At 54.4% G+C, this 24303-nt stretch overlaps 1 protein-coding gene across 3 annotated transcripts in view; it reads left to right on the forward strand.

Annotated features, from left to right (window-relative positions):
* PLXNA2 (plexin A2) overlaps positions 1-23658 on the forward strand; it is a 234109-nt gene extending 210451 nt beyond the window's left edge. For all 3 annotated transcript variants that reach the window (XM_070768668.1, XM_070768667.1, XM_070768669.1), the window contains 13 exons: positions 201-435; positions 3162-3304; positions 3943-4211; positions 6308-6374; positions 6714-6860; positions 7494-7653; positions 8007-8110; positions 14129-14228; positions 15406-15596; positions 17408-17577; positions 20358-20570; positions 21187-21337; positions 23151-23658. In XM_070768668.1, the coding sequence (XP_070624769.1) occupies positions 201-435; positions 3162-3304; positions 3943-4211; positions 6308-6374; positions 6714-6860; positions 7494-7653; positions 8007-8110; positions 14129-14228; positions 15406-15596; positions 17408-17577; positions 20358-20570; positions 21187-21337; positions 23151-23246 (2046 nt within the window). In that variant the 3' untranslated portion in view covers positions 23247-23658. The remainder of the gene's footprint in view (positions 1-200; positions 436-3161; positions 3305-3942; positions 4212-6307; positions 6375-6713; positions 6861-7493; positions 7654-8006; positions 8111-14128; positions 14229-15405; positions 15597-17407; positions 17578-20357; positions 20571-21186; positions 21338-23150) is intronic.
* Positions 23659-24303: the final 645 nt, after the last annotated feature.

Raw genomic sequence — 24303 nt, forward strand, 5'->3', positions numbered from 1 at the left:
CACCTCCTCCACATCTCCTCATCTCAAGGTTCCATATTAAAATGGATAGGAGCAGAGGACACAAGAAAAGAAAGCCAGGTGATCCGCAGGAAGTTGTTTGGTCTTCAGACTACCCTGTGTGGTTGTGGTCGCTCCTGTCCTTTCTGAAACGAGAAGGGCTGGACGGCTTGACAGCATCTGTGTTCGTGTGTCACATGCAGGTCCACGTGGGCGGGATGGTGTTCTCGCCCGGCTCCGTGAGTGTCATCTCAGACAGCTTGCTGACCCTGCCTGCCATCGTGAGCATCGCGGCGGGAGGCAGCCTCCTGCTCATCATTGTCATCATCGTGCTCATCGCCTACAAGCGCAAGTCTCGAGAGAACGACCTCACTCTCAAACGGCTCCAAATGCAGATGGACAACCTGGAGTCCCGTGTGGCCCTGGAGTGTAAGGAAGGTAAGTGGGCTGTTCCTTCACTTCCGGAACCGCTTTCCTCACCAGCCTTATTACCTCCCTTCTCTGAGACAGCTCTCATCTTTACTCCCATCTCATCTACCCCAAGCCGTCAAGCTCCATTTTGACCTCTGTTTTCCTTTGAACTTCCTTTGCTCTCGGGGCCAGAGAAGTCCTATTGACATGCGCGCAGTGAGGCCCCAGGTCTGATGGCATTATTCTGTCCCGCTGTGCCCTGACTCATCCCACCATCTGGCCACCTTCCTCTCTTTCCTGGGACAGCGGGTGGCCCTCAGTGTCCCCACAGGCAGAGCTTCCTGGGCCCTGTGGCCTCAGACTCTAGATCCCCACGTGGGAATGGCTCCTTTCGCCTGCAGGAGAGCACGTCCCCCCTCCTGGCCCGTCCCCTCCCCCAGGGCGTTGTCACCCCGTGCCGCAGGCTGAGCCTCTGAAGGCCACGTGCAGGGCATCTCAGACTGTGATGGTGGAGACTGTGCTTCCTCCATCTCCCAAGCCACCACCGCTGCCAGGCGACTAGTGTACCTGGTGTCCCCTCGGGCTGAGGGCCCGGCAGACTCTCTGGGCAAACATCTCAATCAGGAATCAAAATACTTCTCCTTTTACTGCAAACTTCGAGATCAGAACAAGTCCCCTGTGAGGAGCTGGGCTGGGAAAGTGGACCATGGCCCCTCCCTCTGCCAGGGATAGGGCAGAGAGAGGAGGGGGCAGGCTTGCCATCAGGGGGAAGCCCCTGCTGGCCAAGGGCCTGGCAGGCACGGCACCCTAAGGCTGGGTTTGGTGGCGTTCTCGGTCGTGTGTATGTGTGTGTGTCTGTGTGTGTGAAAATATACATAACATACGATCTACCATTTAACTTTCTAACCTCTATACCCTAGCGCTCTCCCCTCCAGTTCAGAGGCATCGTGTGCACGTGTGTGTGCAAGCAAGTGTGCATACTCGGTCGCTTCAGTCGTGTCTAACTCTTTGCAACCCCATGGAATGCAGCCCACCAGGCTCCTCTGTTCATGGGATTCTCCAGGCAAAATTACTGGAGTGGGTTGCCATGCGCTCCTCCAGGGGATCTTCCCAACCCAGGGATCGAACCCCGGGATCTCTTATGTCTCCTGCTTTGGCAGGTGGGTTCTTTACCACTAATACCACCTGGGAAACTCCTCAGAGGTATTAAGTACATTCAGAATACTGTGCAACCATACCCACCATCCATCTCCAGACGGCCCTCATTTTCCCCAAATGAAACTCTGTACTCATGAAACAATCGTTCCCCGTCCTCCTCTCCCTTTGGCCCTTCTACTGTCTGTCCCAGGACTCCGACTGCTCTAGCAACCTCATCGTACAGTATTTGTCCTTTTGTCTAGTTTATTTCACTTAGCATCATGTCTTCGAGGTTCATCCATGTTGTAGCACGTGACAGAATTTCATTCCTTTTTCAGGTTGCATAATTGTTCATTAGGTGTAGAACCCACATTTTGTTTATCAGGTTATCTGTCAATGGGCATTTGGGTTGCTCCCACCTCTTGGTATCGTGAACAATGCTGCTATGAATGTGAGTGTACAAGGATCTATTCAAGTCCCTGCTTCCAGTTCTTGTGGGTATATATGTCAAAGAGGAATTGATGGGTCATAGGATAACAATTCTGTGTTTAATTTTTTGAGGAATCATCAAATTGGTTTCCAGAGCAGCGGTGCCATTTTACTTTCCCTCCAACAAAGTACGAAGGTTTGAGTTTTCCCACGTCCTTGTCGACACTTGTTATTTTCCATCGTTTACATTAGTCATGCTAACGGGTGGAGCTTCCCTAGTGACACTAGTCTTAAAGAACCCGCCTGCCAATGCAGGAGACGTAAGAGATGCAGGTTCGACGCCTGGGTTGGGAAGATCCCTTGGAGAAGGGCACAGCAACCCACTCCAGTCTTCATGCCTGGGAAATCCTATGAACAGCAGGGTCTGGCGGGCTACAATCCATAGCGTCACAAAGAGTCGGACACGACCAAAGTGACTTGGCACACATGCATACTAATGGGTATGAAGCGGTATCTCCTGGTGGTTTTGATTTTCATTTTCCCCCAAGGTCTCTGCATCTTGATTTTTCCTTTTGCTGGGAAAAGGGGAGCAAAGCTGCCTATTCTGGTCTTTGTTGGATCCGCTCAACCAGTCTCTCGCCTGTCTCTAGCATCTGTGTCAGCTGTATGACCCAAGTCACGTGTGCTTCGTTTGTTTTAACAGCACGTGTAATACATAGAAAGAAAATTCAAAATTATAGATAAGCATAGAGGAAGAAATGGGCTTCCCTGGTGGCTCAGCAGTAAAGAATCCACCTGCAGTGCAGGAGATGCAGGTTCAATCCCTGGGTTGAGAAGATTCCCCTGGAGAAGAGGATGGCAATCCACTCCAGTATTCTTGCCTGGGAAAACCAATGGACAGAGGAGCCTAGTGGGCTACAGTCTGTGGGGTCGCAAAAGAGTCAGACACGACTTTGCAACTAAAGACACATAGAGGAGGAAACAGTATAGAAATCACCTGTATTCCCACCATCTAAAAAGGCAGTCTGGAGCTAGCTCACTCCCTCTGGAGGTGCACGCCTGTAACCCCACACACGCACCGTCTCTGCATCCCAGCCCTTCCCTCCTCCTTCACAAACGTCTCTGCCTCTCCCCTCCCTGTCTGGGTTCCCCTCCTGAGTCTCCCTGTCTCCCCCGTACCTTCCCAGCTTTTGCCGAGCTCCAGACAGACATCAACGAGCTGACCAGCGACCTGGACCGCTCAGGAATCCCCTACCTGGACTATAGGACCTATGCTATGCGAGTCCTGTTCCCGGGCATCGAGGACCATCCTGTCCTGCGTGAGCTGGAGGTAACACCTGCCTCCCTCGCCCAGCTGCCCACTGGGCTCCCGGGACCTGGGTTTCCTAGGAGATGCCCCGCAGCTGAGAAGGGTCATGAGTGAGGAGGAGAAACCGCCTGTAGAAGCACCAGCACCACGGGGACATTTCCGAACAGGAAACTCAGGGCCACGGGGGCACCCGCGTTCTTCGGGATGATTCCAGGGGAAGGCTGACTGTCGTTTTTTAATTAATGACTGAATTAATTAAGATTTGGCCTCATTTCCAAATGGATTTGAGGTGGCTTAAGGAAAGGCCCGTGATTCTGTGAGGTTTGCACGTTCATTTCTCAGTTTGCTTTACGAAAGAGAGTACATCAGGGCAGAGGAGGTGGAGGGGGGGAGTAAACCCAGCTAGTCTGATGGGGTAGCTCCTGTCGTGTTGGATCCTTGGCGCAATCAGATGTAGAGCATCCTCTCTGGAGCCCAGCCCTCTCCACCCACTGGGAGGTCAGGCCACAGAGAGCAGGCATTCCTGCCTCTCCAGGGTGGGGTGGCTATCAGTGTCACGGAGAGGGTCCTAGAGCTGGTGCCATCATCAGCTGAGACGCCCCGGCCCCCGGGAGAGCCGGAAGCCCGTTCTGACGCCACGCTGCCGACCCCTCCCCCAGGTGCAGGGCAACGGGCAGCAGCACGTGGAGAAGGCCCTGAAGCTCTTCGCGCAGCTCATCAACAACAAGGTGTTCCTGCTGACCTTCATCCGCACCCTGGAGCTGCAGCGCAGCTTCTCCATGCGGGACCGCGGCAACGTGGCTTCGCTCATCATGACGGGCCTGCAGGGCCGCCTGGAGTACGCCACCGACGTCCTCAAGCAGCTGCTGTCTGACCTCATCGACAAGAACCTGGAGAACAAGAACCACCCCAAGCTGCTGCTCCGGAGGTCAGACCTGCGCCCCGGGGCTGGGGAGGCAGCCGGCGTCTGAACGGGGACATGGTGGGGGGCGGCGCCCCTCCCCGGGAAAGCCTGTGTCCCCGCAGCCCCCCAGTGCAGAGTTTCATGTCCCCTTCCCCGGGCGGCTGGGCCGTGTCCACAGGGGCTGGGTGTCCAGTGCATCTCAGCCTGGATCCCAGCGCGGCCACCGGCTCATCATGAGGCCTGGGGCCAGTGGTGCAGCGTCTCTGCTGTTTAGCCCTCTTGTGCACACTCATAACACTCATCTCCAAGTCTTTCTCCCTCCCCCTGTATCTCAAGTTTCACTGTCCAACGCCATAGCACATGTGGCCATTAGTTAAAATGAGATAAAATGTGAGACTCAGTCCCTCCGTTGCACTAGCCACATCCTGAGGGCTCGGTCCCCACAAGTGGCCCCCACGTTGGAAACGCAGGCAGAGGCTGTTCCCATCCCTGGAGGAGTTCTCCCTTCAGCACCCAGCTAAGGATTTGGTGCTGCCTGTGCCTTCAATGCCCAGCTTCCAGGATCTGAATCACTAGCACCTACCGCCAGCCCCTCCCCAGTTGCCATTTTCCCAGCAGGGAAGAGGATCAGAGACCTTGACATGCATCCCCCAAGCCCACCGTCTCTGGAGGCCCCAGGGATCCAGCACAGCTTTGGAACCACCTCCACATCGCCGCCTCCTCCGTACCCTTCTCCTAGCAAGGTCTCAGGCTTCCAGACCCCACATGGGGTGAAGAGGGAGGAAGAATGGCTTTGTGTTATGAATACAGAGCCCCCATTCTGCCAATCTGAGTGTTAGAAACTCTCATTAAGAACTGTTGTATTTAAATTAGAGCTAATCTCAGGCATAATGCAGGGAGAGGGTGCTGGGAGGGGCCCACGGAGAAAGCTACAATTTCTTCGGCCTTTGTCACTCTCTCCCAGGCCCGGGGTTGCTGAGCCGCCCTGGCAAATGCCTGGGATTTACTGCGATCGGAGGGTGTAATTTGCACCATGTGCAGGGAGTTAAAGCACTCCTCCAGCGTCCTCATCCCTGAGGGATCTGTCAGGGCTGCGTTGTTCCTTCCCAGGTCCCCAGAGCTGCGGCCTGGGGTGGGCGTGGGGGGTGGGGGCGGCAAGGCAAAGGGGCAAGGCTTGCAGAAGCAGATCCCCCGTTAGCTGAGCGCTTATGCACGCAGCTCTCTACATGAGGGGCCGGATCCAGACCCCACACGTCAGCGGGGCGACAGCTTCCGGGTCTCATGAACGCTTATGCACGCAGCTCTGTATGTGAGGGGCCGGGTCCAGACCCCACCTGTCAGCGGTGCGACAGCTTCCGGGTCTCATGAACGCTTATGCACGCAGCTCTGTATGTGAGGGGCCGGGTCCAGACCCCACCTGTCAGCGGTGCGACAGCTTCCGGGTCTCATGAACGCTTATGCACGCAGCTCTCTATGTGAGGGGCCGGGTCCAGACCCCACACGTCAGCGGGGCGACAGCTTCCGGGTCTTCGCACTCTTCCTAGCCCTTTTTGTACATTGACTCATTCAACCTTGACAGCAGCCCTGTGGGATACACGGTGACGACGGTGGTGGTGGTTACCATTATTAATTGTGGTTGTTATTATTATGATTAATTCCCCAACTGAATCCAGAGAAAGGGAAGCGACTTACTCGAGATCACACAGCCAGTCCGTGGCAGTCGAGATTTGAACTCAGTCTGATTCTGAGTGTTTGGAGGGGCAGGTATCAGGGGCCTTCTAGATATGCCTATAAGTATTCAGACCAGGCAGGAAACCTCAGAGGGACAGAGAAACTGTATTTATCCCCCTGAGGCCAGAAGAGGGCTGGAAGATGGTGTCCTTGGCACCTGCGCCTGTAGACCCAGAGTGCCACTCCATTTTCCCAGGAAATTGAGGCTCACAAGGCAAAAGCCTCTGGCCCAAGGTCTCGCGTCTTGCTACTGGGGTGAAGTCGGGACAGGACGCAGTGTCCTGGCTCCCAGCCCTGGGTTCTCTTGGGCGAGAGTCCACCTAAAAAGCCAGGCACCCTCTTGGGAGCCCTCCATGAAGGGCTGCCTCTCATCCCTTCTGCCTCCCCAGGACAGAGTCTGTGGCAGAGAAGATGCTGACCAATTGGTTTGCCTTCCTCCTGCACAAGTTCCTGAAGGTGAGAATAGGAGCAGGACGGGAACTGGGAGGTGAGAGAGGGATGGGGGAGCTGCTTCTCTGAACCTGGCCGCCAGGGCTGCATGGATGCCCCCCATCTCCCCCATTTGGAGCAGGAACCTACCTGTCCAGGTGCCCCCAAACCACGCAGGCCTAGGAGCAGGGTCAGGAGAGGGAGGGAGGGGGAAGGCAGGCTGGGGTCCCGCTGCCCACGCCCACCTGTGCCCACAGGAGAGCAGGGTCGGGGGAGAGAGGGGGGAGGCAAGCTGGGGCCCCGCCCACCCGTGCTCACCGCCCACGTCCACCCGTGCCCACCATCCACACCCGCCTGTACCCACAGGAGTGTGCCGGGGAGCCGCTGTTCATGCTGTACTGCGCCATCAAGCAGCAGATGGAGAAGGGCCCCATCGACGCCATCACGGGCGAGGCACGCTACTCACTGAGCGAGGACAAGCTCATCCGGCAGCAGATCGACTACAAGACCCTGGTGAGGAGGCAGGGAGCCTGGCGGGACAGCGCGGACCTCCTGCTTCTGAGCCCCGCCCCAGCCTCTGGCCACCAAGCCAGACTGAGAGCTCGGCAGTGAGGCCAGGAGACCCATCTGGGGGCCAGTCCAGGCCCAGCCCAGGGTCCCAAGGGTGGGCACGCCAGCCTGGGCTCCTCTTCCCCATCTCATTGCGTGGACCCAAAGAGTTCCAATTGCCTCAGTTTACCCTAGATTGCCCAGCATCGGGCTTGGGGAAGCTGGCATGATGGAGAAGAAGTCTGCTGATTTCCAATGTAGAGACTTCAGGGAGGCGGGAGGTCAACCCACCTGCAACCACCCCTAAACCCTTAGGATGCCTGGACCCAGGATGGCAGCCTCCCCTAAGCCATTGGGGGCTACAGGGTGGAGTCCTGGTTCTTTGAGAAGTAGAGGAGTGGGCAGAAGGACTCAGGTTGCCATCGGCAGATGGCTGGAAGGTGGGAGAAACTGAGACGCAGACAGAGAGACGCTTGTTTCTCCTGTGAGGAGGAGGAGGAGCCTGGGTAAGAGAAGGTTCCAGGGCCGCACTCCCCACCCTCAAATGACGTCTTCGACTCACATATCCCCTCCCCCACCCTCGATCACCACCTGCAGATTCTGAACTGCGTCAATCCTGACAACGAGAACAGCCCGGAGATCCCAGTGAAGGTGTTAAACTGTGACACCATCACGCAGGTCAAGGAGAAGATCCTCGATGCAGTCTACAAGAACGTGCCCTACTCTCAGCGGCCCAGGGCTGTGGACATGGACTTGGGTAGGAGCCCTGGCCTTGGCTGCACCAGGGCAGCCTCCTGAGGGCACTGGGGCTTGGGGGCAGGCTGGGAAGACGGGACGCCCTGCCCAGCAGATGGCCCCTCCTGGGGGCCTGACTGGGTCCCCCATCCCAGGTGGGGAGCCGGGTGAAACACTTCTCCCAGGGCACTGCCTGCTCAGACGTGGCTGCCTCTCAGGAGGCTCCTCCCAGCCTTGCACCCACGGAGCCCTGGACGTCTTAAGTGCTGTCATCGTCCCCGCTTGCGGGAGCCAGGGTTGCCAGGCCCCCAGAGAATGCCCCACGGGGCAGTCCCGGCCCCCGCCCCTCACACTGCTGCCCTCCCCTCCTCCCAGAGTGGCGACAAGGCCGGATCGCCAGGGTCGTGCTACAGGACGAGGACATCACGACCAAGATCGAGGGCGACTGGAAGAGGCTGAACACACTCATGCACTATCAGGTGAGGGGCTTTGCGCCAGGGACCCGGGCCTTCCCGAAATGCCCCCTCCCTCTAAGGTTTGCTCTAAGGCCCTCAAGCCCTAAAAGAGTTTTCCTGTCACCCCTATCTACCAGGGAATCCCTGGTGGCTCAGCTGGTAAAGAATCCGCCTGCAGTGTGGGGGACCCTGGTTCAAGTCCTGGGTTGGGAAGATCCCTTGGAGAAGGGATGGGCTATCCACTCTAGTATTCTTGGGCTTCCCTGGTGGCTCAGCTGGTAAAGAATCCACCCGCTCTGCAGGAGATCTGGGTTCAGTCCCTGGCTCGGAAAGATCTCCCGGAGAAAGGAACAGCTACCCACTCCAGTATTCTTGCCTGGAGAATCCCATGGACTGTAGGAGCCCCTGCAGCCCATAGGGTCACAAAAAGTCGGACACGACTGAGCAACTAAGCACAGCACAGCGCATCCCCCTATCTGACTCCTCCCTGAGTCCAGAACGGTGATTCCCAGCCCCGCCTGCTGATTAGAATTACTGGGGGGTGTAAAAACACGAGTGTCCAGACTCATCCTGAGAAACTGGCTTAACTGCTCTGGGGTCTGGTGGGACCTTCCCATCCTATACAGAGTGTAGCTCTTCTCGTGCAGAAAAATCGCGTCTTTCAAGGACAGGTTCAGAGGCGTCTGCCACTTTCTCTGACTTCTGACTAATGCAGCTTACCTTCCACTTCGCGCCTGCAACGAAGCAGGAAATTGAGTCTTAGTTTCTGCCGCTTACCAGCTGGTGTCCTTGGGGAAGCGGCTTAAGCTCTCGCTCTTCTCATCTGTAAAATGGAGTTAATGGTGATCCCTGCCCCATGAAGTGGTGAAGAATAGACTGAATATAGTAGGTAGAGCATTCGGCGCACCGGCAGACACACTAAAAGAACAGTCATAAAAGAAAAATCCCAACAAAAGGACAAAAGATCCAAGAGGTATCAGCTCTCACTCTGCTTGCTTCACGGGGTAACTGGTCACAGCTGGGCCCTCTATAAGATTAAGCACAGGTAGGCTGCTAGGGATTCTAAAAAAACTACTAAAATAGAAGCTGGAAAGGAGAGTCAGCGAGGGAAATTAAACCAACCAGAGGAAGCGCCTCAGGCTGCAGGACCCTGGGGGACTGCTTGATTAATAACATCACCCTCTGTCCCTGCCTCACGCGGGGAGGGTGTGCAGGGCTGGCACGCTGGGCTCTCACACACTGAGGTCCTAAAGGCCAGCAGGACCTGGCTGGGAGCCTCTTGGTGCGCACAGAAAGCTAGGGGAGGGGCAAAATTCCCAAAACGTTCCCTTCCAGGCTCCATCGTCCTAACTAACTTGCATTCACCATGCTGACACTTGGCCTGGACTCCCACCCTAAATGGAGAGCGCGTGGTATAGTGGAAAGAGAAAAGGGTTTGTGAGCGCTATTTAAACCCCTGCTTCCCCACGCACTGGTGATGTGACTTTAATCTCCCGGAACCCTGAGCTCCTCATGAGTAAATGGAAACACAGTCCCAAATTGCATATGTGGTTGGGAGTGTTAGAAGCCACAGGTGAGGTTTACCAGGATGCGTGTACCTCTCCATAGTAGCTATAATCATGCTGTTGATCCACCCCACCCCACTTCACATTGTGCGGAATGCATTCTGGAGCACAGTTGTAATGAACCAGTTAGAACTAAAGAAGAAAGTACAAAAGAAAAGAGCATCACGCCCCCAGTTTATGTTTCTCGAAGGCAGTGATGTGCTGCTCCTCTGTCTTTGCTGCCCTAATGCTTATGAATGGGCTGTCTGTCCTGTGACTCCCAGTCAGAAGAATGGAATATTCTTCATTACAGTGTTCATCATGCACAGCACTTTCAATTCCTCGATGTCATTTATCATTCATGTATTCATTCATTCCTCAAATATTTACTGAGATTTACTCTGTGCGAGGCACTTCCCACATGCCAGCCCTGAGTGACAGGGGACAACAGGGATATTCTTCCCTTTGAGAGATGATGATGGTGGTGGTGATGGTGGTGATGGTGATGATGATGGTAATGATGGTGGTGGTGGTGGTGATGGTGGTGATGGTGCTGCTGATGATGGTGGTGATGGTGATGGTGGTGGTGGTGATGGTGGTGGTGATGGTGATGATGATGGTGATGGTGGTGGTGATGGTGGTGGTGATGGTGGTGGTGATGATGATGGTGGTGGTGATGGTGGTGATGGTGATGATGATGGTAATGATGGTGGTGGTGGTGGTGATGGTGGTGATGGTGATGATGATGGTAATGATGGTGGTGGTGGTGGTGATGGTGGTGATGGTGCTGCTGATGGTGGTGGTGATGATGGTGATGGTGGTGATGGTGGTAGTGATGGTGGTGATGGTGATGATGATGGTGATGGTGGTGGTGGTGGTGATGGTGGTGGTGATGGTGATGATAGTGGTGGTGGTGATAGTGGTGATGGGATGGTGACAGTGGTGATGATGATGGTGAAGACGATGGTGGTGATGTGATGATTATGGTGATGATGGTGGTGATGGTGATGGTGAAGATGACTGATGATAATGGTGGTGGTGATGGTGGTGATGGTGATGATGATGGTAATGATGGTGGTGGTGGTGGTGATGGTGGTGATGGTGCTGCTGATGGTGGTGGTGATGATGGTGATGGTGGTAGTGATGGTGGTGATGGTGATGATGATGGTGATGGTGGTGGTGGTGGTGATGGTGGTGGTGATGGTGATGATAGTGGTGGTGGTGATAGTGGTGATGGGATGGTGACAGTGGTGATGATGATGGTGAAGACGATGGTGGTGATGTGATGATTATGGTGATGATGGTGGTGATGGTGATGGTGAAGATGACTGATGATAATGGTGGTGGTGGTGGTGGTGATGGTGAAGATGATGATGGTGATGGTGGTGATGGTGAAGATGATCATGGTGATGTGATGGTGATGGTGGTGATGATTGTGATGATGGTGGTGATGGTGGTGGTGATGATGATGATGGTGGTGATGTGATGAATGTGGTGGTGGTGGTGATGGTGGTGGTGATGGTGATGGTGATGGTGATGATGTGATGATAGTGGTGATGGTGAAGTTGATGGTGGTGATGATGGTGGTGGTGATGGTGATGATGGTGGTGATGGTGATGGTGGTGGTGATGGTGATGATGATGATGGTAATGTGATGGTGGTGATGGTGAAGATGATGATGGTAATGTGATGGTGGTGATGCTGAAGATGATGGTGATGTGATGGTGGTAGTGGTGATGGTGGTGGTGGTGATGGTGATTATGGTGGTGATGGTGATGGTGGTGGTGATGGTGATGATAATGATGTTAATGTGATGGTGGTGATGGTGAAGATGATGATGCTAATGTGATGGTGGTGATGGTGAAGATGATGATGGTGATGTGATGGTGGTGGTGGTGATGGTAATGATGGTGATGATGGTGGTGATGGTGATGATGGTGGTGATGGTGAAGATGATGGTGATGATGGTGATGATGGTAATGTGATGGTGATGATGTGATGATGGTGGTGATGATGATGATGGTGGTGATGGTTATGGTGGTGATGATGATGATGGTGATGGTGATGATGGTGGTGATGGTGGTGTTGGTGATCATAGTGGTGATGGGATGGTGACAGTGGTGATGATGGTGAAGACGATGGTGGTGATGTGATGATGATGGTGATGATGATGACGATGGTGATGATGTGATGATGATGATGGTGAAGATGGTGATGGTGATGATGGTGAAGATGTGATGATGGTGGTGATGGTGAAGATGATGGTGATGATAATGGTGATGATGTGGTGATGGTGGTGATGGTGATGATGGTGGTGATGGTGATGATGATGGTGGTGATGATAGTGGTGGTGATGGTGATGGTGGTGGTGGTGATGATGATGGTGAAGACGACGGTGGTGATGTGATGATGATGGTGATGATGATGGTGATGATGATGACGATGATGGTGATGATAATGGTGATGATGTGATGATGATGGTGGTGGTGATGATGGTGGTGGTGATGGTAACCCCAGAATTTACTGACTCTCACTGGGCACCAGGCACTGCTCTCCACCTTTACTCGCGCTAATGCCTTTATCTTCACAACAAACCTAGACACAATTATTATCCCCTTTGACAAATGAGACAATTGAGGCACAGAGAGCTTAAGTGACTTTCCCGAAGCCATGGCGCTAGTAAGTGCAGAGGCAAGGTCAGACCCAGCCAGGTGTCTTGACCACAGCTTTGCATCATGTGTTGGTCAAGAGAAAAACTAGAGACTAAGGACAAGAGAGATTTAGTGATGAGACCAGGAGCTGAGTTGAACTGTGGTCATTCCAGTCACCTTGTGAATCTCTCTTTAGGTGACAACCAGCCATAAATGATAATGCAATCCATTCTCCCTTGGAGAATAAACCCTTGCCCCTGCCAGGTGTTCAAGTATCATTGCTAGGATGCTAGTTGCAGAGTTCCTAAAAGATTGAGGTGGAGAGTTCCCCCTCCGTGTCAGACCTGGTGCAAGCTGCCCACAGGCCATGGAGCTGCCCCCGCTGGGAAGTAACTATGCCTTGGCATCTTCCAGGCACTGTGAGGAGCCTTGGACCTGCAGCTTTATGCCATCAAGTCAAAGCATTGCCCTCTTGTTACCCTCCCAGGAGTCAAAGGTCCTTGGAGCCCCTACAGGAGAAAAATCTGCATAACCTTAATTAACAAAGAGATTTTTAAAAACTTCCTGGGCTCCCGCAGATTTATAGGGAGGGTGAAATTAAACACCACCGCTAAAACTGGCTATCAGGGAATCTCGTTAGCACTAATGTTCATTTATAGTTTGACTTCCCAACATTTAATTCCTTTTTGGTGGGAGAGAGGGACTGACAATTTAAGACCCAGAAAGATGGTTTTACGACTGGTGCAGCTATAAATCAAACTTATAAAGTTCATAAAAATTGTTAAAATAAAAAATGGTTTAATAGGAATGTTTTATGGCCCATAACATTATTATAGCTGTTTTATTCCCTCTGCGTTAGGGGTTTAATTGGATCGCCACAATTCTGGGGATTCTCCGTTTTTATTGGATGGAGGATAATCTTAAATCAAAATGGCTCCAAATGTCTTCAATATGGCGCCTCATTTATCAGCCGTCGCCCTGCAGGCTGGGTGCTGAGCCTCGGCACCCTCACAGAGGACATGCAAGACACCTTCTTTCTCTCTTGAGTCCCCAGGAGCGGCTGCCCTCTGGGGAAGTTCCTCAAGGTGGCTGAACCATTATAGGGCCCAGGCCAGAAAGAAATCAGAGCCAAAAGGGAAAAATGGGCTCAGACCAGGGTGTCTTGAAATAAAATCGCGAATTAGAATGCAATGAGGAGAACACGTGCTCTGGAGCCCGGCAGCCTGGTGACCAATTTCAGCTCTATCGTATGTGAAGCATGTGACCTTGAAGGCGGAGGCTCAGCCGCTCAGGGCTTCGGTTCCTCCTCTGTGAAATGCGGACAGTCGTGCGTAACTCACGGAACTGAAGGTAGGCTGGGCTACCCCAGCTCCCTCTAACAGAAACACAAGGCAAACCACGTGGATGCCTTGACATTTTTTTACTAGTCACATTTAAAAAGTAAAAATGAACGGATGAACGTGATGTTAACAATGTTGTCTGTAACACCACTGATCTAAAATAATTGTCATTTAAACACACAATCAACATAAATGTTATTCATGAGACAGTTTGTATACCTTTATTCAGGCTCAGTCATTGAAATTCGGTGTGTCTTCTACACTTCCAGCATACCTGAGCGCGAACACTTAAAGGGCACCTCCCTTTGGTCCAGTCAGACTATAAGAGCCCAACAGCTACAGGTGGCAAGTAGCTACCATGCTGAATAGCAGCAATGATTATTCCTAGCATTCCTCACCTCCTCACCCTCTACCCCTACCTATTCCATCAGCTTCTAGAAGTATCGACAGTCCCATTTCCCAAGGTGCTGACATCCACCCAAAGTGTCTCTCTCGTCTCCCCCTCAGGTGTCAGACAGATCGGTGGTGGCCCTGGTCCCCAAGCAGACCTCCTCCTACAACATCCCCGCCTCCGCCAGCATCTCCCGGACATCCATCAGCAGATACGGTGAGGACCACAGACGCGGCCTGGGCGGCCAGGGGCACCTTCTGTGACTCCAGGGGCTGCTCCCCACCCCTGCTGACAGTGGGAGCCTGTGCCGCTGCCACAGCTGGCCTGCAATCAAAGGAGGCCGGCATGGCCAGTCTCCTCGGGGCTGTGGCACCAGATGGCACCGTGAATCTTCCCTTGGATAGCCCAGGTCTGATGGAGGCATCTGAAAGGCCCAGAACCAAGGAGGCCCTTGGATGGGATGTTCACAGAACCCAGTCCCAGTGCGTGCGTACTGTCCTGGCTGAATCATTTACAATGTCCCCCGTTTACTCTCGGTGATACGGACCAAATAACTTCCCTGGTGGCGCAGATGGTAAAGAATCTGCCCACAATGCGGGAGACCCAGGCTCGATTCCCTGGGTTGGGAAGGTCCCCTGGAGAAGGAAATGGCAACCCGCTCCAGCATTCTTGCCTGGAAAATCCCATGGACAGAGGAGCCTGGGGGGGCGACAGTCTATGGGGTCGCAAAGAGTCGGACAGGACTGAAGTGACTAACGCTTTCGCTTCGCTTCCCCGTTGGCTCTCAGTAGTATCCCGATATGGGCATTCGGTTGGCCGTCCCAGGCCTTCCAGCCCTGAGTGCTGGGCCCCCAGTGCCCTCTGAGGATGAGGCTGAGGAGTTTCTGTTCCTCTAGTTCTGGGTGGCGCTAGTCTTTGAGCCGTGCAGCCAAAGGGCCCCTCAGGCCTGAAGCAGGAGGGGCTCTGGCAGTTCTGTATTCTGGGCCCTAAGTAAGAAGGAGCCTTAACTCCCGAGAGGGAGCTTTTCCATTCACAGACCCTTAGTGCCCACACTTCGATCAAGCCCCTGTGAGAATATCTGGCTGACATTCCACCTATTGATTGGTCTTTGCTGGAAGCATCACGGATGGAGGTACTCCTGTATTCCCCAGGGCCACACCAGCTCACAGAATTTCTAGAATCTCATTTTGGCAACAAGATTTCAGGCTGTCCTCACACCAGCCAAGGATCACTAAAATAACCCACCAAATATGAAACCCCAAGTGCTCCCTTCTGATCGAAACTGGCTTGTTCTTAGTGAGGGCAGCAGGTGGGCAGGGATTCTAGAAGGATTCTACCAGCAAGGATGAGGAAACGAGTCACTCACGGGCCTCTGCCACCTCCTTCCCCTCAGACTCCTCCTTCAGGTACACAGGCAGCCCCGACAGCCTGCGGTCTCGGGCCCCCATGATCACCCCGGACCTGGAGAGCGGGGTCAAGGTGTGGCACCTGGTGAAGAACCACGACCATGGGGACCAGAAGGAGGGGGACCGGGGCAGCAAGATGGTGTCGGAGATCTACCTGACCCGGCTGCTGGCCACCAAGGTAATAGCCCCTGTGCTGCCCTGGCCCAGGGAGGGCACACATGTCCTGCCCCAACCCCTACCCGGCCCATGGCATAGGAAGGATGCCATGGGCTCTGCCCCTGCAGGGCACCCACCTGGACAAAGAGGGCCTCGCCCTGGGGTGTGCTTCCCTGGAGGTCAGGCCACTGCTGTTCTCTACCCTGCGGCAAAAATCACAGTGGTCTGCCCGGCTCACTCCATAGCTCCCCTGTTACTCCTCAGAGGACCGGTGCTCTGGCTTCTGGGTCCCCATACCCCTCAAGAAGACACTGGGGTTTTTATTGGCAAATATGAGATGGACGGATATGCCATCCTCCTCTGTCAGTGTCTTCTCTACCCACTTTCTGCCCACACTGGGAGCAAAAGCATGAAGGCCTGGTCCGTCTGGTAATATAAGAGAGAGCTTCCCCTTCCCCATTCCATCATGTGTGTGCGTGCTAAGTCGCTTCAGTCAAGTCCACCTCTTTGCAACTCCATGGGCTGTAGCTCTCCAGGCTCCTCTGTCCATGGGATTCTCCAGGTAAGAATACTGGAGTGGGCTGCCATTTCCTTCTCCAGGGAGTCTTCCTGACCCAGGGATCAAACCCATGTCTCTTGAGTCTCTTGTATTGGCAGGTGAGTTCTTTACCACTAGCCACCTGGGAAGCCATCTCATCTACCCCGACAAATGCTGACAGAGGCTGAGATCTAAAGCAGCCTGCCAGCCTCCCCAGCAGAGAACAGTATACCTATAAGCATAGCAACCATATACAGCTTGTATTTGACAGGACTCTCCTCCACTGAACCAACAAAAATGCTGCTGAAATTCTAATACAGTGGCTTCTCAGACTTGTTCCCTGAAGTGTCACAGAAATACACCATCAGAGAATGTGTCTCAAATTTTGATGATAATATGCTGATAAGAGACCAGACTTCCCAAGTGGCTCAGTGGTAAAGAACCCATCTGCCAGATCAGGAGATGCAAGAGATGTGGATTCTATCCCTGGGTCAGGAAGATCCCCAGGAGGAGGGCATGGCAACCCACTCCAGTATTTTTGCCTGGGAAATCCCACAGACAGAGGAGCCTGATGGGTTATAGTCCATGGGGTTGCAAAGAGCTGGACACAACTTAGCAACTGCATGCTCACAAAGAGACTCCAAAAGGTTGGACATTTACTGACCTTCAGAGATGTTTCTTGAGCCTGCGAACTGTGGGCCCCAGGCCCAGCCTTGGCCCTGCCCCCCGATATCCTCCAAGGCCCCGTGATCAGGGCTGTGCCTGAACATTCTTAGATCTGTACCCTTCACCCAGTCCTCACTGTAGACCCCACTTACCCCAGGCTGCTAACACGGTGAACCCTTACACCTTGCTGCCAGGCCCTCTGCGGCCCTCCCCTGCTCCTGCTGGAAGGGTCCCAGTCCTCTGGCTGGTTCTTTAGATGCCCTCTCATACCCTCTCGTACCAGCCTGTGCCCCTCATTCCCTGTGGGAAGCCTGAGCTTGGAGCACTTTCTGTCTTCGATCAAACTCCCTCTGCCCACACCCACCTGGCGTGGACACAAGCATAAGTGTGCACGTGGCTCCCGGTTGGAGGCAGTTCCTCCTGGAAATCTGCAGCCCATCAGTCCTTCCCACCTCCCCGACACCCCAGAAGGACCCTCGTCCCCCCACCTCTGCCATCCTGTCTGCACAGCCTGGCGTCGCAGACAGATTTCCGAGGCGGGGTCGGTCCAAGCAAGGCACCATCCAGCCTGTGTGTTTGCTGCCAGCAACCCTCCCCCACCTCACCCTCTCCCACCGCCCCTCCCCCAGGGCACCCTGCAGAAGTTCGTGGACGACTTATTCGAGACCTTGTTCAGCACTGTGCACCGGGGCAGCGCGCTCCCCCTGGCCATCAAGTACATGTTCGATTTCCTGGATGAGCAGGCAGACAGACACAGCATCCACGACACAGACGTGCGGCACACCTGGAAGAGCAACTGGTAAACCCCGCGGGCAGCCCAGGCCGGACTGCAGCCTGGCGAGGCCAGGACCAGGGGTGGGGCGTTGGGGAGGGCCCAGCAGGGACCGGGGAGATGGGGCGTGGGGTAGGGCCCAGAAGGGACCGGGGAGATGGGGGATGGGGTAGGGTCCAGCAGGAACCAGGGGGTGGGGTGTGGGGTAGGGCCCAGAAGGGACCGGGGAGATGGGGGATGGGGTAGGGTCCAGCAGGAACCAGGGAGATGGAGGGTAGAGTAGGGCCCAGCAGGGACCGGGGAGATGGGGGATGGGGTAGGGCCCAGCAGGGACCGGGGAGATGGAGGGTAGAGTAGGGCCCAGAAGGGACCAGGGAGATGGGGAGCGGGAACCTGTTCTCTGCCATGGCTGGGTAATCCAAGGCTCCTAGGACAAACATATGCTCCGCAGAGCCGATGTGGTTCCTCAGGTGCCAGGCGGGGCCCGCCCAGCGTAGGGCCCAGCACCAGGACACACACAACACACACACACACACACACACACACACACACACACTTGAGCTCCTGTCCTTTCAGGCCGAGACCCTTTCCCAGGCCACGCCCCCTCCTCTCTGACTTGTGGTTCTCGGGAAAGGGAGCCAGGGGAACCCACACACAGCCACATCCCAGACCGACCGAGCAGCAGGCCAGGCAGCGTGGGGCCTCCTGAGCACAGCAGAGTCTCGGGCACATCCTGGCATGGGGAGAGCCCTGCATTAAACTCAGACCGCCGGGGAGGCTGGCCAGTGCTGGGGGAGAGCTTGCACCTGCCGTGGACTTGAGCCCACCATTGTACACGCAACCCTTTAAGGCCGAGTGATCACCCCGGCTCCATGGTTCTCAGGAAGCCACAGGCAAGAGGTCCCGCGGGCCTGACTCCCTCCCCTCCCTGGGCAGACCCAGTAGGGGGAGAGACGGCTCCCCCGGGCCCTTCTCATGAGACGTCTCTCTGCTGGGTTTTGAACCTGGATCTCAGACCACGCTGAAGACAGGCCCTCGTGTCCCGCCGGGCCTGGCCAAGAGCCAGAGCACAGACCTTCCTCAGGAAGGAGCAGAGAGAGGGCAGAGAGGAGGGCCAGGCCTGGGGTTGGGCAGGCCGCCCACACAGCTGTCTGGACTCAGCCCTCACCTCGGAAAACAGAGCCAGCGCAGATGGGCCCCGGCTGTTATTTAGGAATCCAAAGTCCTAGCAACCAGCCAAACACTGAGGGAAAACCCGGCCTCAGACCCCACCTATTCCTCCCTTTCCGGGGTGTTGTGGCTGCCAAGCCCTCCAGAGGCCGCAGCTTTTGATCACAGTGGAGCGAAGCAAAGAGGCTCTGGTGGTCTCGGGGTGTGGAGCCCCCCGGGGCAGGTCCCTGAGACCAGCCTTCCACCCGCATTCCCAGGGCCTGGGCTGCGGCTGCTCCATGGCTTTGGAGCTCCACCCACCACCACCCCCAGCCCGGCCCGGAGTGATTTCAAGGGAATCAAGAGAAAGTTCTGGATTGTCCTCCTCTCCATGCCTGCTGTTTCTGGCCAAGTCACAGAAGCACCCTCCCCTGGAATTGTGGCAGGGACAGTCCTCATACCAGACCTCAGTACCTAATGCCCAAGGAGAGAACACTGGAAGTTTCCAGAGCTGCTGGGGGAAGGGAGGGTGGACCAGCAGAGCCACCTGTTCACCCAGGCTGCCCCCTCCAGGTTAAATGAAGGATCCCCCGTTTCACTGCAAAGATAGGCGGAAGTCCTAATGGAAGGCCTTGGATCTGGGCAAAGCTGATCTTTCCCAACACTTGGCATGGGGCGTGGAGACATTTGGGAAGACCTGGGGTCCAGGAGATTCAGGAGATAAGAAGAAGAGAGGGGACGTCAGCCCAGAGGACAAGCGGGACAGAGCTCACTCCACAGAGGAGCCCAAAGAGTTAAGGGCCAGCGGGCGGCTGGAGAGGAGGGCCAAGTTGGAAAAGGCCAGAGAAACAGCAGCTGTTCTGGTTTTGAAGGGGAATAAATGGGCTTATCCTCCTCACAGCCAAAGGAGCAGAGAAAACGCATTCTCCTCCGATTATAAATTCCATGAGTCACAGAAAGAATTCTCCTAACGACTGATCAGTTGCTCTCGGGGTGGGAAAAACGCAGAGCCCCAGCGAGTCATTCCCAGCGTGCCAACAATGGCCTCCTCTTCTGCCTCTGCCCCTGGCCGGAGCTGAGAACGCCCTGGGGAGTGCCCTGAAAGAGCTGCCCCCAGGGGAGCCCATTCCTCCACCCAGCGTGGCGGGGCCAGCCCTGGGAAGCCGCTGGCTGGCCCTTCTGGGCGGGGAACCCAGGTGGGGCACCCAGATGGGGCCTTTGTGCCCACTCTGAGGCTGGGGCTGCCACCCCGTCCTTCCAACAATGGCCGCGGGCACTGGGAAGGGGACTCTGGGAGCCTGGGGGCTTTGTCTGAGGCTCTGAGAAAGCGATACAGGCCCTCTAGACTTAGGCTACCCCAGGGGCACAGGAGTCTTTGGAAAAGGCCTCCAGGAGGGAGTGAAGCCACCCATGCCCACCTTGGAGCAATTGAAGCACGAGGTCAGTGCCCCGTTAGGGCACAATGGGGCTCCTTCTCTTCCAGCATCAGTAAAAGCTCAGGCTAAATTAGCAGCCCTGGCTGGACCAGTTTTCTGTGATTCCATTCCCTTGCCCTTCGGAGAGAATTTTGCATTTGTGGGGTTGGGAGGAATGTTAGTGGATGGCACGGGGCCGGGCCCAGATGCAGCCCTCAGAGACCCCTCTGCCCTCTCCTCCAGCCTCCCTCTGCGCTTCTGGGTGAACGTGATCAAGAACCCTCAGTTTGTATTTGACATCCATAAGGGCAGTATCACAGACGCCTGCCTCTCTGTGGTGGCCCAGACCTTCATGGACTCTTGCTCAACTTCAGAGCACCGGCTGGGCAAGGACTCCCCTTCCAACAAGCTGCTCTACGCCAAGGACATCCCCAGCTACAAGAGCTGGGTGGAGAGGTCAGTAGTATCCCGAAGACCGGCCCACCCCCAATGCCTGCTTCATTCCCTCCTCTGGGCTTCACTGACCAAGGACTTAAAGCCCTGCTTGTGGTCCCTTCCAGACCTCGTGCTCAGCTTTTTCTCCCTTGCCCAGAGTTCCTGCTGGGGGAGGAAAGGGAAGCTCTGCACCCCCTGAGTCAGATTTAGCATTCTGATCACCCTTTACTGAGCATAAGCTAAGCACGCAGCACTTTGATGAAGACGTTGTATGTATCATCTCAGTAAAGTACCCAGCAGAGCTGTGAAGTAGGTCTTACTATCATCCCCTTTTTACTGAGGAGGCCATGAGGCAGAGATGCCAAGTGACTTACCCAGGGACACACAGCTAGCAGGGCGCTGAACTGGAATGTGAATACTGAGAATCTGGTCACAGCACTGCAGACTCTGGCCTGAGGGGGAACAAGTGTGCAGGCCCCAAACTCAGCTTGAGAGCAGAGGCCAGAGCAGGCTTCGTTAGAAGAGGAGCAGGGCAGCAGCAGGGGACACCCATCCTCTCCGGGGTCCTGGGGTCGGGGGACGGACAGGCGGGTCTTTGCTGAGCCCCCCACCAAGGAGCCTGTCCTCTCTATGGCAGATACTATGCAGACATCGCCAAGCTCCCCGCCATCAGTGACCAGGACATGAACGCCTACCTCGCCGAGCAGTCCCGTCTGCACGCCGTGGAGTTCAACATGCTGAGTGCCCTCAATGAGATCTACTCGTACGTCAGCAAGTACAGCGAAGAGGTGAGACAGAAACCCGCACGGAGAGGGCCAGGCAGGTCAACCAGAAAGCCAGGCTCCATCCTTAAACAACAGCAATGGGTGGCAATTCTGAAAACATTCACGGAGTCAAAAAGTCACCCGCTCTTCCTTTGGAAGGCAACCTATCCTCTCCTGATTCATCCTGTGCTTTCTTAAACCTTATTTTGGCTGGTCTTCACTGTTAATGCACTTCAGTTCAGTTCAGTTCAGTTGCTCAGTCGTGTCCAACTCTTTGTGACCCCATGAATCGCAGCATGCCAGGCCTCCCTGTCCATCACCAACTCCCAGAGTTCATTCAAACTCAGGTCCATTGAGTCGGTGATGCCATCCAGCCATCTCATCCTCTGTCGTCCCCTTCTCCTCCTGCCCCCAATCCCTCCAAGCATCAGAGTCTTTTCCAATGAGTCAACTCTTCGCATGAGGTGGCCAAAGTATCGGAGTTTCAGCTTCAGCATCAGTCCTTCCAATGAACACCCAGGGCTGATCTCCTTTAGGATGGACTGGTTGGATCTCCTTGCAGTCCAAGGGACCCTCATGAGTCTTCTCCAACACCACAGTTCAAAAGCATCAATTCTTTGGCGCTCAGCCCTCTTCACAGTCCAACTCTCACATCCATACATGACCACTGGAAAAACCATAGCCTTGACTAGACAGACCTTTGTTGGCAAAGTAATATCTCTACTTTTCAATAGACTATCTAGGTTGGTCATAACTTTCCTTCCAAGGAGTAAGCGTCTTTTGATTTCATGGCTGCAGTCACCATCTGCAGTGATTTTAGAGCCCCCAAAAAATAAAGTCTGCCACTGTTTCCACTGTTTCCCCATCTATTTGCCATGAAGTGATGGGACCGGATGCCATGATCTTAGTTTTCTGAATGTTGAGCTTTAAGCCAACTTTTTCACTCTCCTCTTTCACTTTCATCAAGACGCTTTTTAGTTCCTCTTCACTTTCTGCCATAAGCGTGGTGTCATCTGCATATCTGAAGTTATTGATATTTCTCCCGGCAATCTTGATTCCAGCTTGTGCTTCATTCAGCCCAGCGTTTCTCATGTACAATTGTGTGGTAGCATTCTTTGGCATTGCCTTTCTTTGGGATTGGAATGAATACTGACCTTTTCCAGTCCTGTGGCCACTGCTGAGTTTTCCAAATTTGCTGGCATATTGAGTGCAGCACTTTCACAGCATCATCTTTCAGGATTTGAAATAGCTCAACTGAATTCCATCACCTCCACTAGCTTTGTTCATAGTGATGCTTTCTAAGCCCACTTGACTTCACATTCCAGGATGTCTGGCTCTAGGTCAGTGATCACACCATCGTGATTATCTTGGTCGTGAAGATCTTTTTTAATATGTAACACTTTTATTAAATATTATCATTGTTGCCCGGATCAAAGTAGATGATGAATTTCATCCCTTCTGAAACAGCACATCAGACTATTCTTTGCAGTTGGGCAGAAGCTGTCAGTTGAAATATTTCAGACAGGTGGACATGGCTAGATCCTGAAGAAGACAACTTCAGGACAAGTCATGCATCAGCATCGTACCTGAACACAGTAATAGTCATAGCTAACACTTACACAGCACTTCCTGTATGCCAAATGTTTTAAAAGCTTTAGATAAATACATGCATACACACACATACGTATATCATACACCTGTTCAGGTGATCATCTGCGTTATTTAGAGTTGTGCTCGTTGGGCAGGATAGAAAGGCAGATGGAAGGATGAAGGATGTGGGGAAAGCCATCTCGCATGCTGAATGCTGAGCCTGCCCACCTTTGTTTTCATCCCGCAGCTCATCGGGGCACTGGAGCAGGACGAGCAGGCGCGGCGCCAGCGGCTGGCGTACAAGGTGGAACAGCTCATCAACGCCATGTCCATTGAGAGCTGAGAGATGGAGCCTCCCATTCCTGGGAAGAGGGACCCGCAAAAGCTGTCACACTGGGCGTCTCAGAAGGAAAGACAAGTGAAGGGGGTCAGGCCCCAGAGCTTGCTGTCCCCTGAGACCCTAACCCCGGGGAGAGGGGAGGGCCCCTCTCCCCACGCCAGCCAAGTTTCGTCCCAGCCGGTCCCTGCAGGGAGAGACCAGGGGCAGCGCAGCCACGCACGACGAGAGGGATGCAGGGGCCCGGACAAGGTGGTTCTTCAAGCCGAGAGGCGCAACTGAGCACGGTTCTGCCTCTGTGACTGCTGCTTTGCATGAAAACTCATTTGATGTATATTGGGGAAATAATGAGAACTTTATTTAATTTTTTTTTAAGAAAAAGGAAAACCAGAAATAAAACAAAAAGCCTCCCTGTTCATCCCGTCCAACTTTCATTTAATTCTGCTTTCTGTCCCCTTCCTTCTTTTGCCCCCATCCCTCCCTCCTCGCACAACTCCTGGTTCCCAACAACTGGAAAAAAAGCCTACAAAGAGATGCTGAGAGAAATTGATTGTTTCCTTGCCCTTGAAACCTTCTTTGTCTAAGAAGTGAGGAGGAGAAGAATGAGCATACATTGGCACCAAACGCTCCGAAGGAAGACCAGCCAATGAAACCAGAAGAGGTGGGGAAGGTGGGACTTGGCACGAACGGCCGAGCCCCCGGGCTCCACCCTGCTGACAGCAAGCTGAGCTTTATGTCCGCACGTCCATGCGTCCTCTTCTCCAGCGGACACGTGTGTCTCAAGAGCACCGACGCTTTTTGCTACTGTTTGGTTGTTTTCTTTAAACCCAAACCTCAACAAGTGAGGAGCTGATTTTGGTACTTTTCCTTCAGGTTTCCCTACAGTGACTACCAGACATGAGAGCTGGGCCTCTCCCAGAGGGGACGCCTGGTCTCCTGAAGGACGCTGGGCAGCTCTGCCTTATATCCATCCCCGTCGTAAACCAGGCTCCACAGGGGCAGGGCCCTGGAGGAGCGCGGGCCAGGCCTCCGGGAGGTTCCATCCGGGAGCCGAAAGGGGCAC

Source organism: Bos indicus, chromosome 16 (genome assembly GCF_029378745.1).
Source record: "Bos indicus isolate NIAB-ARS_2022 breed Sahiwal x Tharparkar chromosome 16, NIAB-ARS_B.indTharparkar_mat_pri_1.0, whole genome shotgun sequence".
Taxonomy (NCBI): domain Eukaryota; kingdom Metazoa; phylum Chordata; class Mammalia; order Artiodactyla; family Bovidae; genus Bos; species Bos indicus.